The sequence below is a fragment of the Pelophylax lessonae genome, assembly GCF_965119305.1.
Source record: "Pelophylax lessonae genome assembly, chromosome: 2".
Lineage (NCBI taxonomy): Eukaryota > Metazoa > Chordata > Amphibia > Anura > Ranidae > Pelophylax > Pelophylax lessonae.
Window position 1 is genome coordinate 588,182,946 of NC_138769.1, and position 17,597 is coordinate 588,200,542.

Genomic DNA, 17,597 nt, shown 5'->3' on the forward strand with positions numbered 1-17,597 from the left:
GTTCAAACTCTCACTAATGTAGGAGGGGTTTTATGTAAGAAATAAAATAAGTACCTGTCCTTTGGCAAGGCCCTCAAATCCATCATGCACAGCAAACATCCTGTGGCCTTGAATAATGCCAATTCTGACAGTGGATCTCACTGCAGCGTTCATGCCAGCAGCAGGGGCACCAATATTCAAAACAGCCAAGTTATAACCACTCTGCAAGTAAAAAGATAGGTCACTGCAGCAGAACAACTGATCATTTTTCTCTCATCTTGATATGTTGTAATGTGAAAACATTTATGTAACAGAAATAAACCGAAAAAAATGTTAAAGGCTCTGTCCAGATTTCTTTACAAAAGATTTTTTATTTTAAAGCAATGTAGTGAATACAATAAATCAACACAAATGAATACATCAGAATTAAACACATGAACAAAATTCCCAACTGGGAACGTATAAAGGAATATAACAGTGCATGACTTCCCATGAGTAGGTATGCTCTGCGAAGAAAAAACCCCTGGAGCAGAAGAAGAAAGTCCCCATGCTCCAAGGTAGTATAGAGTCATACATTATAATCTGTGCAATAGTAAGCTTGAATAAGTTCCACAGAGAAAGTACAGTAGTCAGGAATATTCATTCAAAGAATAACACAGAAGGTGTGTTATCATAGGTGTGAGATGAGAAGATGGAAGAGAGAAAGAAGGAAAAGAGAGAATAAAGAAAAAGGGTAAAAGAAGAGAACAAGGCTCTGTCCAGATTTCAATGTTTTTATTATATACTGGAGAGTACATCTTCCTGTTTTTATAACTCTTGGCATCTCTGTTTATGTTGGATATTTAGATTATTTTATATGATGAAGAAAACAAAAGATGGAGCGCTGGAGTACACAAAGGTGGGCAGCAACACTCAAAACTCCCAGCTGAACAGGTACCATAATAAAGTTTTATAGTAGGAAGATATTACCGTTTGTGTAACATATAAGAGAAATTGAAGACTGGCTTTTTATACTGAGACCTGTAAGATACCAGAGTCCAACTCAGGTCTTTAGGCTTTACCTATAAAACTGTAGAGACTACCTCTAAACTATTATTTTTTGGGTGGACTCGTCACAAACACTCAAAATACCCTTGAAGAGAATAAGGAGTCTCAATGGTTCTTAATTCTTAAACAATACTTTTCAAACAGCTGTCATAGTGGCATTCCACAAGAACAACCGAAGAGATCCTCAAATGGTGTGTGGGTAATAATAACATTGGAGAAGGATAAGGAGATTTTCATTAGCTCAGTACACTCCTTAGCTCAGTATGCTCCTTTTTTCCATGTAGTGTTCAGTTTCACAATCTTGTATGCACAGTTGCAAAAGCCACATTGTTACTTAAAGTGAAGACCTCAGAAGCGTGTACATTATTCCGTAAAAGCAAATCTGTAACTTTGCACATTTCCTGCTTTTTAAACAACCAAATTTACAAATATATGTATATTTCTCACCTTTGTGGAAGGGGGTCTTATGTGAGCCAGTGTCCTGTAGACATTCCAGTTGTTTTCAAAACTCCTGTGAAAAAAGTCAGTATAATAGTGGGTTTCTTATAAATACAAAAGTTTACTGTACATGAAAATTGTGTCCAATTTGTTTTTGAGTCTCATGTGCATTTCTCTTTTAAAGAAGATCTATGGTCACAGCATACGCTATTTTTTAACATCAGTATTCTAATAACAATACAAACAATAGTGATTTTTGACAATCCAATATAACCTTACTTGAAAAATATCCTTTTAGGTTGAGATTGTTGCCTGTCAGCTAGCCAATGTCCTGAATTCCATGCATGCTTTGCAGCATCTTCTCTATTGTATAGTTTCAATTTGTAAGGACTATATATCCCATGGTACCTTTCTGCCTGCAAGCAGTGATTCCTGTACTGACTCCGCCTCGTGGAAATAATTCTCTCAGCACTTCTGTAGTTCAGACGGCAGGCTCTGTCAAATGTGTGACACAGCAGTGCCCTCTCACAGGGCAGACTGAATATGTGTCAGAGAATTTAAGGAAGTAGATGTGTGGGGGATGTTCATAAAGTAAGTTTAAAAACTTCAAGATTGTTCAGATAAATAGGAAGATAGAAATAATTTAAAAACAATGAAGAACTGAATATGTGATTTTACATTTTTACCATAAAAATGCTTTAACGTGGTTTCTAAATCTAAAACGTTTTTTTACCTGAATGTATTCACAGCGCCAAGGTAAAAAAATGTTTTGTGATTTGCACAGGACCCACATCCACTTACTGTCCAAATCTTGCTGCTTTAACCTCCACAACACTTCCAAAATGCTCCCCTTCTTTATGACATCACAAAGCTAATTCTTTATTCTCCTGTCTATTTCTCTTGCTTTGACTATTGCAGCTACCCTCTCGTTTGCCTACCTTATTGTATGCGATTCCCCCTTTAGGCTGTCATGAATGCTGTTTCTAGACTCATGTACCTGGTTACCACTCTTCTCTGCAAACCCCTCCACTGGCTTCTGGTAGCCCAACAAATCAATTCAAAATATAAACATACAAAGCCATCCACAACTCTGCCCCGAGCTACATCACCAACTCTGTCTCAAAATACCAACCAAACCGTTCTCTTCGCTCCTCCCAAGCTCCCTCCAACTCCCACTCCTTCCAATGCTCACCTCCAGTATTTCTCCAGAGCCCCTCCAATCCTATGGAACTTCCTACTGCAATCTGTCCTGGTATTTTACTCTTACCCTGAAAACGTATCCCCTATAGGAAAGCCTATTCGGTCTCCACCTAAAAACTGTACTACTACTTTTACCATCAGCTCATCCCTCACAGTTGTTATCTTTTTATATCCCTTGCTCTGCCTTTTTAATTGCATGCAGGGCCGTCCTAAGCCACTTGTATTGAAACCGTACGGTCTCCCTTCACATTGTAAAATACTGGGTAAACTGTGACACTATAAAAATCCTAAATAATAATAAAAATAATAAGTAGTAGTCCCTTGCGTGACTTTGATTTACATTGTCTGTTTTTTCAACTTTGAGAACCATTGACCTATAGCTCTAGTAGAAAAATCACAGCTGAAATCTAAGTGGAATAAGTACTATGAGCCACTGTGCTTGGTTATATCTACAGTGTATTTATGGTCTCATGGTTCCAATGCTAATTTGAGAGGAATAGAGATGCATTTACCTTCCTCTTAATTTAACAGCTTCATTAAATCTTTTATTACTCATGGCTGTTGTCACATCCTTGGTCTGTAAAAAAAAAAAAAGATGAATGAGTGATTGTTACAATAAGTTATGCTTACATGCTGTAAAAAAAAAAAAAAAGTACTTGTATGTAGGCTTTGTTAGACCGACACAACTCACCTAACACAAACAAGGGCCAAATAATCTTTGGGTAGAAACCTTTCAGTAATGGGACTTCTGAATAACTACTTTTATGTCCAGTGCAATCTAAATACTAAAATGACATTAAACTCTTATTTAAAAAAAATCTATTTAAGTATGCACTGTTAACTCAAAAAAAATACACTATATTACCAAAAGTATTGGGACGCCTGCCTTTACACGCACATGAACTTTAATGGCTTCCCAGTCTTAGTCTGTAGGGTTCAATATTGAGTTGTTCGAACCTTTGCAGCTATAACAGCCTCAACTCTTCTGGGAAGGCTGTCCACAAGGTTTAGGAGTATGTCTATGGGAATGTTTGATCATTCTTCCAGAAGTGCATTTGTGAGGTCAGACACTGATGTGGACAAGAAGGCCTGGCTTGCAGTCTCTTCTCTAATGCATCCCAAAGGTGTTCTATCGGGTTAAGTTGGGAGCATGAAATTGTCCAAAATGTCTTGGTATGCTAAGAGTTCCCTTCACGGGAAGCCCAACCCCCGAAAAACAACCCCACACCATAATCCCTCCTCCACCAAATGATTTGGACCAGTGAACAAAGCAAGGTCCAGAAAGACATGGATGAGCAAGTGTGGGGTGTGGGAACCTGATTGGCCTGCACAGAGTCCTGACCTCAACCCGATAGAACACCTTTGGGAGGAATTACAGCAGAGATGGTGAGCCAGACCTTCTTGTCCACATCCGTGCCTGACCTCACAAATACACTTCTGGAAGAATGGTCAAACATTCCCATAGACATACAGACCTACCTTGTGGACAGCCTTCCCAGATGACTTAAAGCTGTAAAGGCAGGCGTCCCAATACATTTGGCAATATAATGTATCTTCCATTGCTCCCAGCCTCCTAAAAACTCCTATTGTAGGTACTGTGATCTGACCTACCTTTAGAGGGTGGCTCAGCTAGTTTTTCATGGCCCAACTGAACGTAGGAATGTAGCCACCCTCTCTTGCTCGGTCTCAAGATGTACTCTGGACTTTGAACCCTGGGATGTGTAGTGTGAATAGGCAGTACGCATGACAGTAACTACTTTACACTGCTTGTTTCAAACAAATGGAAGTGACAGGGAAAACAGAGGTTTGGGAGGTCACAGAGGAAGTTACAAGGCGGCAGAAAAACACAGTAAAAAACTATTTCATGAAAAATAGATTACAGGGCCATTAAGTATTAGTTGTGTATTGATTATTTTTGGAGAATAAGGATATAATTTTAGTGTCAGTTTAATATTCACATTTTGGTCAAATGTACATATACTTTATTACTTTTTTTTTTTTAATCCAAACTCTTTTTATTAATAAAAAGATCATAGATGATAATATAAAGCATTGAGTATACAGTGTACAAAAACAGTGTACAAAAACGGACATTGAAAAGTCATATAAATGTATATAATGTACAGTATATCTGTTGATCATCAAGTTAATTGGTCAAATTCAGGCCAGTGTATACTCATACTTGTGTTTGGGCACTTTATAATGTATGTATAGTCACATTTTCTTTTTTAGAATGGCATAGGAAAGGGATAGAACACATCAGGTTTTTTTTTATGCAAACAGAAGAAGAATCAATATTTGGTGTGACTACTCTTTGGCTTTAAATCAGCTTCAGTTCTTAAAATTGGTACACTTGCACAAAGTCAGGTGTATGATTAATCAGGTGCTAATGATCATCAATTTCATATGTAGGTTAAAACACAGTCAGTCATTAACTGAAACAGAAACAGCTGTGTAGGAGGTTGTGAAAGACAGTGTCATGTCACAGGCCATACATCATGGCAAGACTAAACACAGCAACATAAGGTAGTTATACTGCATTAGCTAGGTTTTTCCCAGGCAAAGATTTCAAAGAAGACTGTGGTTCAAGATGTGCCATTCAAGAAGCATAAAGAAAACCAGATTTTTCATTTTCTTGGAGTACATCATGGGACACAGAGCAGCCATATTCATTACTATCTGGGTTATACACCACCTATAGGTGAATGGACACTGGCAAGCAACAAGACAGGAAGTCCCCCTCTATATAACCCCTCCCATACAGGAAGTACCTCAGTTTTGTAGCAAGCAATAAACATCCCAGACAAGAGGGGAGGGATCTCTGTGTCCCCTGATGTACTCCAAGAAAAGGATTTTACAGGTAATCTGTAGGAAAAATCAGTTTTTCTTTATCATACATCACAGGACACAGAGCAGCCATATTTATTACTATCTGGGAAATCCCAAAGCAATGCACTTGAGGGGAGGGGGACACTATATGAAAAAAAACTCCATCAGACCGAAAAGATCTACATAGCTGCCTGCAGCACACTGCAGCCGAATGCAGACTCCTCCTGGGTCCTCACATCCACTTGATAGAATCTAGTGAACTTATGTACTGAAGACCCAGTGGCGGCCCTGCAAATATGAGCCATAGAAGCATGTTGGTAAACTGCCCAAGAGGCACCTTCTCTTCTGGTAGAGTGTGCCTTTACCGGAAAAGGTGGAACCTTCCCTTTTAAACAATAAATTTTTTCAACCTGCATGCAAACAGATCTACGCCCGGGACTACCTAACGTTGAAAAATGAATGCAAATATCTCGGGATATAAGGACCATCCCGCCCCGGAAACATCTGTTGGCAATTCAAAGTCTGCCTGCCAGTTCTCTATTCCCAGAATGAAAACAGCCGACAGGCATGGAACAAATTTCTCCGCCCAGGATAGGATGTGGCCCACCTCCTTCTGGGCTGACTGACAATTGGTGCCCCCCTGATGGTTGATATAGGCCACAGCCATGGCATTGTCAGATTGTATCCTGACGGGGTATCCCCGAAGTCTGGGCGCCCAGTACCTTAATGCCGGACAAACTGCTCAGATTTCCAGGATATTGATGGGGAAGCTCCTTTCTAACCAGGACCATTTCCCTTGGACATTGGCTTCCTCCAGAACTGCTCCCCAGCCAGAGAGATCTGTAGTCACCACCTTCCAGACTACAGGAAGAAAGGATTTCCCGCTCTCCAAATTCCTAGCTACCAACCACCATCTTAGACTCTGATGTACCCTCGGGACTAGAGACATGCGACAATCTAGGGCCTGGATCTTTTTGCTCCAGGTTGACAGAATGTTGTTCTGTAAAGGTCTGGCATGGAATTGAGCATAAGGACCTGCTTCGAATGAGGAAACCATCTTCCCTTGTACCTCATGCAAAGACGTACAGAAGGATAATTCTTCCCTCTTACGATCCGAACCAGATCCTTCAGGGCTATGACCTTTATTGGTGGAAAAAATACCTTAGTGTCCACAAGGAAACCCAGATACTCCAGACTCTGAACCGGCTGCAATGCTGACTTTGCCAAGTTCAGAATCCAACCCAGACGTTCTAAGAACTGAACTGCCTGGGATACATTCTTGATTACAGTGGACGCCAACCGGTCTATAAGTAATAGATCATTCAGGTATCCTACCACTGCTAGCCCTTGAGACCTTAGAATAGCCAATACTGGAGCTAGGGTTTTTGTGAATAGTTGTGGAGCCGTGGCTAGCTCGAAGGGCAAAGCCATGAACTAATAATGTCTATGGATGCTAGAAATTCTCCTCCTTGCAGAGAGGCCACGACTAAATGAATTGACTCCATTCGGAATGTGCGAATGTTCAAAAACTGGTTCAGAGCTTTGAGATAAAGAATAGGTCTCATGTCACGTTGGCTTGGGGACTACAAAAAGGTTTGAGTAAAAACCCCTGAATTTCTTGCCGTCTGGAACCTCTGTAATCACTGCTTGAGACCTTAGATCAGGCATGTCCAACGGTGCGGCCCACTGCCCCCTGACAATTTTTTTTTTTGCTGGGGAGGAAAGTCAAGTCGTGGGCACGGCCACAGAGGCAGCCTCGGAGGGGATCATCCACTAGTTGTGTTAAATTAGTGCTGGGGGGGTGCAGCAGCACGAGACGGGTGCGGCGGTGTTTTATTACTTATATACCTTAACTAATAGTATATATTTTATATGCGGCCCGAGAAAATTTCTCTACACTCAATGTGACCCAGAGAAGCCAAAAGGTTGGACACCCATGCCTTAGATGCTCCAGCGCCAGAAAGAAGGATCTTCTTTTTAGAGGATCTGCAGGTATGTTTGACTTTACAAACTGAGGATGAGGAAACACCCGAAATTCTAGTTTGTACCCCTGTGAGACTGTGGAAATAACCCACTTTTCCTGAATGATTTCCACCCAGGCCTCCGAAAACTGTAAAAACCTTCCCCCCACCCGACTGACTGGCATATCTTCACAAGGTAGATTTAGAGCTAGGCTTGGTAGGTCTCTGGGCCCAGGGTTTCTTCTGCCCTTGATCTAGATCTTAGCTCTAGATCCAGATGGCTGAGGCCGTCGAAACTGCCTGGGATTAGAAGTACTGGGAATCTTAGTGTTAGATATCTTAAAAGAAGGACATTTACTTCTTCTTATAACTGGTAGCAGCGCACTCCCCCCCCCCCCCCCCCACACCAAAACCAGCCAGCAATTTTTTTTACACAGTAATTCCGCAAACCAGCTTTTTAGCCACAGGATTCTGCGCATATGAACTGACAAAAGAGCGAACCGTGACATTTGCTGTATGGAGTACTTAGGAGCATCTACTGCAAAACACAAAGCTTGAGGTAGATCTGTGAAATCTTTGACAGACTCTCCTTGAGAAGGAACAGTCCTGGATACTCGTTTAATATGATCTTTCAAAGACTGACAAACTCCTATAGCCACAACTGCCGGTTGTATTGCAGACCCTGCAATAGCAAAGCAAGCTTTTAGCAAAGGTTCCAATTTCTTATCAGCTGGATCTTTAAAAACCTGGGCATTATCTACAGGACAAGTTGAATTTCTCTTTACAGAAGAAATAGCAGCATCCACTGTAGGTACACTCTATTTTCTTGTGAACTTTTCCTCCATAGGACACAAAGAAAAACAAACAAAAAAACATAGGAACAAAAATCCTATCAGGAGGATCTCAATCAGCATATAATATCTGTTCTAAGAGCAGATGTAAGGGAAAAGCCTGAGGATTTTGAGGAGGCAAAGCTAGGATCTTCCAATCCTGATGGAGGCACACTTGTGCCCCTTCCTGCTGTGCCCCCCACTCCTCTTATGGGAGGACATTGCTTTATGCAAGAAAAAACTTGAGGTACTAACTTTAGTGTACTCAAGTCTTGTGCCAAGCTGAATAGCTTATCACCCATAGCACAGTTATCCCGAAATTAGCAGAACCTGTTAGTGCCCTGTAAGCATGCAGCCAAAGTGACTCACGCACCCAGCTGCCGTTGCTCTGCGTCCCCTCCAGCTTCTGACTGAAGCTTGCGTCGCCTGGAACACTCCTCAAATGCCGCGCCATTTGTTCTGCTTACTGTGCGGCGTGCTACGTGCACGCCAATGCGTCATGGACACGCCCCTTCCCGGCTCCACGTGCACGCCCGTGCACATAAAAGAAGCCGCATTTGCAGGCGCGATCACCTGCTACTGAAAGCAACGCTAAGTTTGCCAGCTTCTGACCTAGAGCCACAGAGGGAAGTGAATGCACAGGTGGGATGCATCAGGTCACATAACCTGTCGGTGCCTGTTCCTGCACAGAAAGCATTAGGTTTTAAGAGCAGACTGTAAGGCATCCAAGTTACACTTTTCACAGTAAATACATACACTGCCCCAAGTGAAGACATAAAACATGGCACCCGGCATCTGTTAAATCAGAAGGTAACAGTGCAACATAATTTAAAGTGAACTTACCAGTCCCGCCGCAGGATTCTGTCTATAACAAGAATCCAATCTTCACCCATCACGGCGGGTCCTGTCACTCGTCGACCATCAAGGACTGGGTCCCCTTAATTTTTAGGCCCACTCCCTTGGACCTGTAGAGCACCCTGCCGGAACGCCTTTGGGGTTGGTTTTACCAAGGGTCTAGATCCCAGGGTCCAGCGCCAAAGAAGGTCGCATTACAGGCAATACCTCGTTTTTCCATTACTGAGGCTCAGGTACCATCCTTTTAGTCTTCCACTTTCCGATGGATCTGATTACCAATCCCCTTGGATCCAGAGATCTTAATCAGGATTAGAACACAATCTTTTTTCTTCTTCTTTAAAAAAAAAAATCTGGAGAGCTTCTCCAAACATGACCATCACCTCTAAGACATGGTCGAAAAAACGGAGGTACTTCCTGTATGGGAGGGGTTTGTTGGTTGCTAGTGTCCATTCATCTATAAGTGGTGTATAACCCAGATCGCAATGAATATGGCTGCTCTGTGTCCTGTGATGTACGATAAAGGAAAGGGAAATGTTGAGGACCGTAGACGTAGTGGTCTGCCAAGGAAACTTGATACAGCAGATGAAAGACACTTCATGCTCATTTCCCTTTGATATTGGAAGATGTCCAGCAGTGCCATCAGCAAAGAGCTGGTAGAAACCAGTGGGGCCCTGGTACATCCATATACTGTCCAGAGATGTCTGGCTGAAAGCGGTCTTCATGGAAGAATTGTGGCCAAAAAGCCATATCTCTGATGTAGAAACAAGGTTAAGTGACTCAACTATGCACAAAAACATAGGAATTGGGGTGCAGAAAAATGGCAGCAAGTGCTCTGGACTGATGAGTCAAAAATTTTAATATTTGGCTGTAGAAGGAGGCAGTTTGTTCACTGAAGTGCTGGAGAGCGGTACAATGAGTGTCTGCAGGCAACAGTGAAGCATTGTGGGCGTTCCTTGCAAGTTTGGAGCTGCATTTCTGCAAATGAAGTGGGAGATTTGGCCAGGATCAATGGTGTCCTCAATGTTGAGAAATACAGGCAGATACTTTTCCATCATAACATACCATCAGGGAGGCATGTGATTGGCCCCAAATTTTTCTGCAGCTGGACAACGACCCCAAACATACAGCCAATCTCATTAAGAACTATCTTCAGCATTAAGAAAAACAAGTAATTGTTTGGCCCCCCACAGAGGCCTGGTCTTAACATAATCAAATCAGTCTGGGATTACATGAATAGACAGAAGGATTTGAGGCAGCCTACATCCACAGAAGATCTGTGGTTAGTTCTCCATGATGTATGGGAAAACCTACAGTGGGGATCGAAAGTTTGGGCACCCCAGGTAAAAATTTGTATTAATGTGCATAAAGAAGTCAAGGAAAGATGGAAAAATCTCCAAAATGCATCAAATTACAGATTAGACATTCTTATAATATGTCAACAAAAGTTAGATTTTATTTCCATCATTGACACTTTCAAAATTACAGAAAACAAAAAAATGGCGTCTGCAAAAGTTTGGGCACCCTGCAGAATTTATAGCATGCACTGCCCCCTTTGCAAGGCTGAGACTTGCCGGTGTCATGGATTGTTCTCAATCATCGTCTGGGAAGACCAGGTGATGTCAATCTCAAAGGTTTTAAATGCCCAGACTCATCTGACCTTGCCCCAACAATCAGCACCATGGGATCTTCTAAGCAGTTGTCTAGAAAACTGAAACTGAAAATAGTTGACGCTCACAAAGCTGGAGAAGGCTATAAGAAGATAGCAAAGCGTTTTCAGATGTCAATATCCTCTGTTCGGAATGTAATTAAGAAATGGCAGTCATCAGGAACAGTGGAAGTTAAAGCAAGATCTGGAAGACCAAGAAAAATATCAGACAGAACAGCTCGAAGGATTGTGAGAAAAACAATTCAAAACCCACGTTTGACTGCACAATCCCTCCAGAAAGATCTGGCAGACACTGGAGTTGTGGTACACTATTCCACTGTAAAGAGATACTTATACAAATATGGTCTTCATGGAAGAGTCATCAGAAGAAAACCTCTTCTACGTCCTCACCACAAAAAGCAGCGTTTGAACTTTGCAAATGAACATATAGACAAGCCTGATGCATTTTGGAAACAAGTTCTGTGGACCAATGAGGTTAAAATCAAACTTTTTGGCCGGAATGAGCAAAGGTACGTTTGGAGAAGAAGGGGCACAGAATTTAATGAAAAGAACCTCTGTCCAACTGTTAAGCATGGGGGTGGATCAATCATGTTTTAGGGTTGTATTGCAGCCAGTGGCACAGGGAACATCTCACGAGTAGAAGGAAAAATGGATTCAATAAAATTTCAGCAAATTTTGGATGGTAAAGAGAGGATGGCTTCTACAAATGGATAATGATCCTAAACACACCTCGAAATCCACGGGGGGTTACATCAAGAGGCGTAAACTGAAGGTTTTGCCATGGCCTTCACAATCTCCTGACCTCAACATAATTGAAAATGTATGGATAGACCTTAAAAGAGCAGTGCGTGACAGACAGCCCAGAAATCTCAAAGATCCCCACTGTACCTGCGGAGTTCATTAAAAAAACTGTGTTCAAGTGTACCTAGAATAATTTATGCTGTTTTGAAGGCAAAGGACGTTCACGCCAAATATTGATTTGATTTGGATTTCTCTTCTGTTCATTGATAAAAATTAACTATAAACACTTATATTTCTAAAAGCTTGCTATATTTATAGCATTTTTTTCATACCTGCCTAAAACTTTTGCACAGTAGTGTATGTCTAATTTAAGCTATTTTAACATAAAAAAACAGTTGTATTCAATGTGCTTATATCTGCAGCACTGTCCAGATCTTTTCCATGTGACATATGCAGTTAATGGTAAGAGTGACTCAAGAACTATAAAGGATCGTTCTGCACCTAGATATGCTAACTAATTTGTATTTAATGCCAGATAACACACTCCTGCAAAAAATGCCTTCTCCCTGGTAAGTGTAAAAGCTGAAGGTACAGCAGATCTATTAACAGCTCTAGCTGCTTGACAACCAATGTAAGAAGAAAAACTGGCAAAAAGTGGGACCTTTTTAAGAATGTGTGGAAAAAAAACCAAAACAATAATCAGGAAATACACCTATGTTCTTAAACTGTTCAGACCGGTTTAGTGTATTCACTGACAATGAGTACTGACATTTCACAGAGCTTAACAGAAGACACTGAACCATTCACATCCATCTCTGTACCAATGTAGCTTGCAAAGAGAGGACTGCAGAAATCACCCTGTGATGTAGAAACCATTCATCCACCTCATACTCCTTATGGATCACAGTGATTTTCACATTTCAGGTACAGACTTATTGATTGGCAAAGCGCTATCATTACATGCAATGCCAATGTGGATATTTATTGGCAATGTTGTATACCAGATTCTATAGCTCCCAGTGAAAAATTTCTCTAGCCCAACCCACTACAAAATGGGAATTTAAAAAAGCAGACTTATACTTGAACTTCTCCTTTACTTTCCATATCCATGTTAAACTTCTACTTTATTCATACATATTTAAGACCTCCAGGGCAAGAAGGATTTTACAGAGAAGGGCAAGACAAGGGGAAGGGCGACTTACCACTTGAACACACTCCATTAATGGCAGTCTGACTGCTTGATTTCCAGACAAGCTGACCACGCAAGCAGGTGTATCTGGTGTACCTTCCAGCAAAGCCATGACAGCTTCAACACCCATTCGACTTCCCTAGAAAATTCAAATCACCTCAGTGGGACACCATGAAAACTTCTCCATAAAAATAAGTTAGAAACAATAACTCCAGATTTCTGAGAAGCAGTCAACATGCAAGTATTATTTAGTAGTTTTATTCCTTGACATAGAAATTTGAAACTTCTTATATGGCCAATAAGGAGTGTTGGTGCTGTGAGGAAACAAAGAACACAGCGGTCTATCTGTGCTGTGTATCTGCATGCACAGAGTGCTCCAATGGCAACACATCACGGCAAATCAAATATAGATTTTTTTTTTGGATGAAGTATAGTGCATATTGAGACATTAGATTGGTGTTTAGCAACAGACTGGAAAAAAAGCCCACTCTTACCAGAACTCTGTCAAAAGCTGAAGGAGTCCCACCACGCTGAACATGTCCAAGAACGGTGACTCTTGTGTCATAGCCAAGACGCTTTACAACTAGCTGGTAAACAGTTGACAATAGTAGTTAGATTTAATTTATATTTTGCTGTATGCCATTAGTATTCTTCCTGCTTATCATATGTCATTTATATGAATGAATATTCAGTACTGAAGATCTAATAATTCCAGTGATTTTCCTCAATCAAAAATGTTTTAATGCATTTTTCTGCAGTTCGTACCGTTTTAATGTCTTCTGATGTAATCGGTTTACCATTCAGGTCAATAGCTCCTTCAGCAACGATTATGATGTTTAATCTTGATCCACGACATCTAGTCTGAAAAAGCACAATGCTGTTAGTGGTTTTACCAGGAGAGGGCACTGCTATAAAAAACTCTGTAATTAATGTATTTACAAATATTTGTTAGAAGTGTACATACATATCACTACAGTTCGTTTTATTTAAAAAAAGTAATAAGCACTTAATAAAAATCTCCACCTAAAACAAATGCTTACCCATCTAATGTTGCTATAAAAATATAAGAGCTTTTCTAGCCCAACTACAAGCAGATGTTTTTCCTTTAATTCCTTTGCAAGTGAGAAACAACTTTGTCAGGTTTTTAACTACTTCAACCCCGGAAGGTTTAAACCATCCCATCATGACCAGGCCATTTTTTGTGATACGGCATTGTGTTACTTTAACTTAAAATTGCGCAGTCATGCGAAGCTGTACACAAATAAAATTGATGTCCTTTTTCCCCACAAATAGAGATTTATTTTGGTGGCATTTGATCACCTCTGCATTTTTTTAATTTTTGCGCTATAAAAAAAAAAAAAAAACTGACAAAAAAGACTGACAATTTTGAAAAAAACAACAAAAAACACTATTTTTTTCTTTTTGCAGTAAAACACATCCAATAAAAAAAAAAAATGTAAAAAAAAATCGGATTTATTCTTCAATTTAGGGCAATATGTAGTCTGCTACATATTTTTGGTAAAAAAAATCCCAATAAGCGTATATTGATTGGCTTGCGCAAAAGTTATAGTGTCTACAAACGAAGGGATTTTTGATGGAATTTTTATTTATTTATTTTTTACTAGTAACTTATAGCGGGACTGCGACATTGCGGCAGACAAATCGGACACAAACTGGCACTTGACACTTTTTTGGGGCCCAGTGACACCAATACAGTGATCAGTGCTAAATAATATGCACCGTAAGGGGGTGCTTGTACTGTAAGAATACAGAGATTCGTGTTGCTGCTTAGCAGAAACACAAGATCTCTGTCTTCTCCTGTCACAGAACCGCAATCTGCCTTGTTTACATAGCCTCAGGAACCTGCTGATTGGCTCCCGCAGTGTCCAATCACAGCGGGATCTGGTAACCAGTGGCGCGCACAAGATCAGGAAGAGCGAAATCATGTACAGGTACGTGATTTTGCACAGAGAGACCGTCCGCGTGCAGTAAATGTACATGGAGTGGCCGAGAAGTAGTTAATATAGTGTCCCCATTAAGGAGATCTGCCCTCATGCCTTTACTGCCTGTCATCTGAATAGGAAATGAAGGGAAGGGAATCTCCTTAGGTAAGTGAAGTAGTTGACTTAGTCAAATGTTTTTAATGCTGTATGTGACCCTGTTGGGCAGATTTTTGCTCCCCTGAACCCCCTCCATGTAAAAATGTTATACTGAAAACTGAATTGGAGCAAAGTCTTGCCAGGAGGCAAACAGATAGCAGAGAGAGGTTCAAATCTCTCTTTGTTCAATACTACAAAAAAAGTTTAGCCTGATACATAACCTTTACTTTACATAAATATTTGATCTGATTATATCCCAATTTAAAAATTCTTACTCCCCCACCCCATCCTCAGGCATACTTCCCCGATCCCATACTTTGGACAATCAGCTACATTAGCCTGCACACACAGCTTGAGATTTATTCCATGCAAAGGCCAGATAAGAATGGTAAGTGCATATGCCAGGTTGAAGAGGAGCCTTAGAGTAAAACAGCAGGATACCCAACATAATCAGAGAAAGCAGAGAAAATACAGAAAAAAAAATACCTCACTTAGTCGTCTGCAGAGATGCTCTTCCCAGTTTTCTTCTGGAGGAGACTCTGGAATAAAAACCCAATCTGCTCCACAAGCCAGAGCTGTTACTAGAGCCAAGTATCTAGAATTTAAAGAAAGTGGTACACTAAGAATATATATCTATGTAAATATACAGTATACAGCATAGTGTGTGTCTGTCTATATACAGTATACACATACCAATTCCCATTCAACTTCCATTATCCAAACTATATAACCATTGATAGCATCACAGAGTAGAAGAACTTACCCACAGTGGCGACCCATCACTTCAAGAACAAAGGTCCTTTGGTGACTGAAAAGGAATATTTTATGTGAATTAGTTCTCTTTGTGATTTAAATGCAGTTTTTATTAGGCATTGTTAGATAAAGCTGTTGTAGCCAAATCTGTAGGGCGGTTTGTCATGGCAGATGAAGGGTGGCTGAAATTACTAAAGGTGATGGTCCCTGGATTAAGTGAATTCAAAAAGCACTCAAATCAGTACAACTTACAGGTAATACATTTTCACAAATATTGGCTTATCACATTGGCTTATCACTTGACTCCCTTTCTCCAAACCTGCAACCTAGATTCAACCTAGATTACAGGGTATATTACATAATAACAGGTGGAATGGCTCTTCTCAATTTCACCTGTCTCTAATCATGTCTGCAAAAACCAGGAAAGAGGCAGAATGATCACAGAGAAGCACAATGCAAGTTCTGATTATTGTCCTCTATGGTTACATTTGCAGAAAGCATACTGTCTCACTAATATCCTTATGGAAACTCTTCCTTCATTAAAAATGTACACATTCAGGGCAATATATCCAAATTTCCGTAAAGTCTGAGAGCAGTTGGTCTAAAATTTTCTTCTGCATCATTTTGACTGTCGGGTACTGGAATGATGGTCATATTCTCTACAACACACATACCCCCCAGCTTGGTGCCCTTCCCTTCCTTCTTTAACCCTTCCCCTGCTACCCCACTTTTTCTTTACTATTTCTCTCCTATTCTACTCATTGGGTATATCTAACTACGTATGCAGTCTACGTGACCCCCACTGAACCATACACCATTCTCACCATGCTCATTGATCAATCTCCAATATCACTCTTGTCTAAACAATTTATCACCCTATGTTGAGTAGGGTTACAAGATATGCGACTTGCAACATCATATGTCCTGCGTATGTAAATTTTTAATTCACTTACTTTTTGTATGTTTATAAAACTTTTCTTAAACTCAATAAAAATTATTGAGCAAAAAAAAAAATGTACACATTAACTTTACCTAAAGCAAATCTGCTGTGAAATTTAGTGAAACAATACTTGCAAATAGCAGACCCCTACAAATAGTTTGGCTTTTTTTCTAGATAGTCCTGGTTGTCTGAAAGCTATTAATATGCAATTACTAGCTTCAAATAGGAAGCTGGTGCTTTAGCCCAAGTTTGTCACTTGTTGGTCAGGGAGATAGCCCATCATGGTGACAGGCCTATAACAGAAAATAATGGGCCAAAGTGCTGACTTTTTAGTTGAAGTCCATATCTGTATAACAGAGAATATCAGGTTTGCTTGTTCTCAAAGTGCTTAAGAAAAAGAAAAATACGTACAGTATCTCACAAAAGTAAGTACCCCCCTCACATTTTTGTAAATATTTTATTATATCTTTTCATGTGACAACACTGGAGAAATGACACTTTGCTACAATGTAAAGTAGTGATTGTACAGCTTTTTATAACAGTGAAAACTTGCTGTCCCCTCAAAATAACTCAACACATAGCTAATAATGTCTAAAGTGCTGGCAACAAAAGGGAGTACACCCCTAAGTGAAAGTATCCAAATTGGGCCCAGTTAGCCATTTTCCCTGCCCGGTGTTATGTGACTCGTTAGTGTTACAGGTCTCAGGTGTGAATGGGGAGCAGGTGTGTTAAATTTGCTGTGATCAATCTCACTCTCTCTTACTAGTCACTTGATGCTCAACATGACACCTCATGGCAAAGAACTCTCTGAGGATCTAAAAAAAAAAAAGAATCTAAAAAAAAAAAAAAAAAGAAGAATTGTTGCTCTACATAAAGATGACCTAGGCTATAATAAGATTGCCAAGACCCTGAAATTGAGCTGCAGCATGGTGGCCAAGACCATACAGTGGTTTACCAGGACAGGTTCCACTCAGAACAGGCCTTACCATGGTTGACCAAATTGAGGTCCCACGGAGGCGATGGAGACCTCACCGAGGGAGGAAGGTGGTCGACCCCCTGAACAAAGGTTT

At 40.4% G+C, this 17,597-nt stretch overlaps 1 protein-coding gene across 1 annotated transcript in view; it reads right to left on the bottom strand.

Annotated features, from left to right (window-relative positions):
• The window catches only part of PFKM (phosphofructokinase, muscle), a 108,889-nt gene that overhangs the window by 17,664 nt on the left and 73,628 nt on the right, over positions 1-17,597 (bottom strand). Inside the window, exons 8-15 of the mRNA XM_082245937.1 lie at positions 15,598-15,642; positions 15,321-15,429; positions 13,501-13,596; positions 13,230-13,322; positions 12,749-12,874; positions 3,177-3,241; positions 1,474-1,537; positions 55-201 (exon numbers count right to left, since the gene is read on the bottom strand). Of these exons, the coding sequence (XP_082102063.1) occupies positions 55-201; positions 1,474-1,537; positions 3,177-3,241; positions 12,749-12,874; positions 13,230-13,322; positions 13,501-13,596; positions 15,321-15,429; positions 15,598-15,642 (745 nt within the window). The remainder of the gene's footprint in view (positions 1-54; positions 202-1,473; positions 1,538-3,176; positions 3,242-12,748; positions 12,875-13,229; positions 13,323-13,500; positions 13,597-15,320; positions 15,430-15,597; positions 15,643-17,597) is intronic.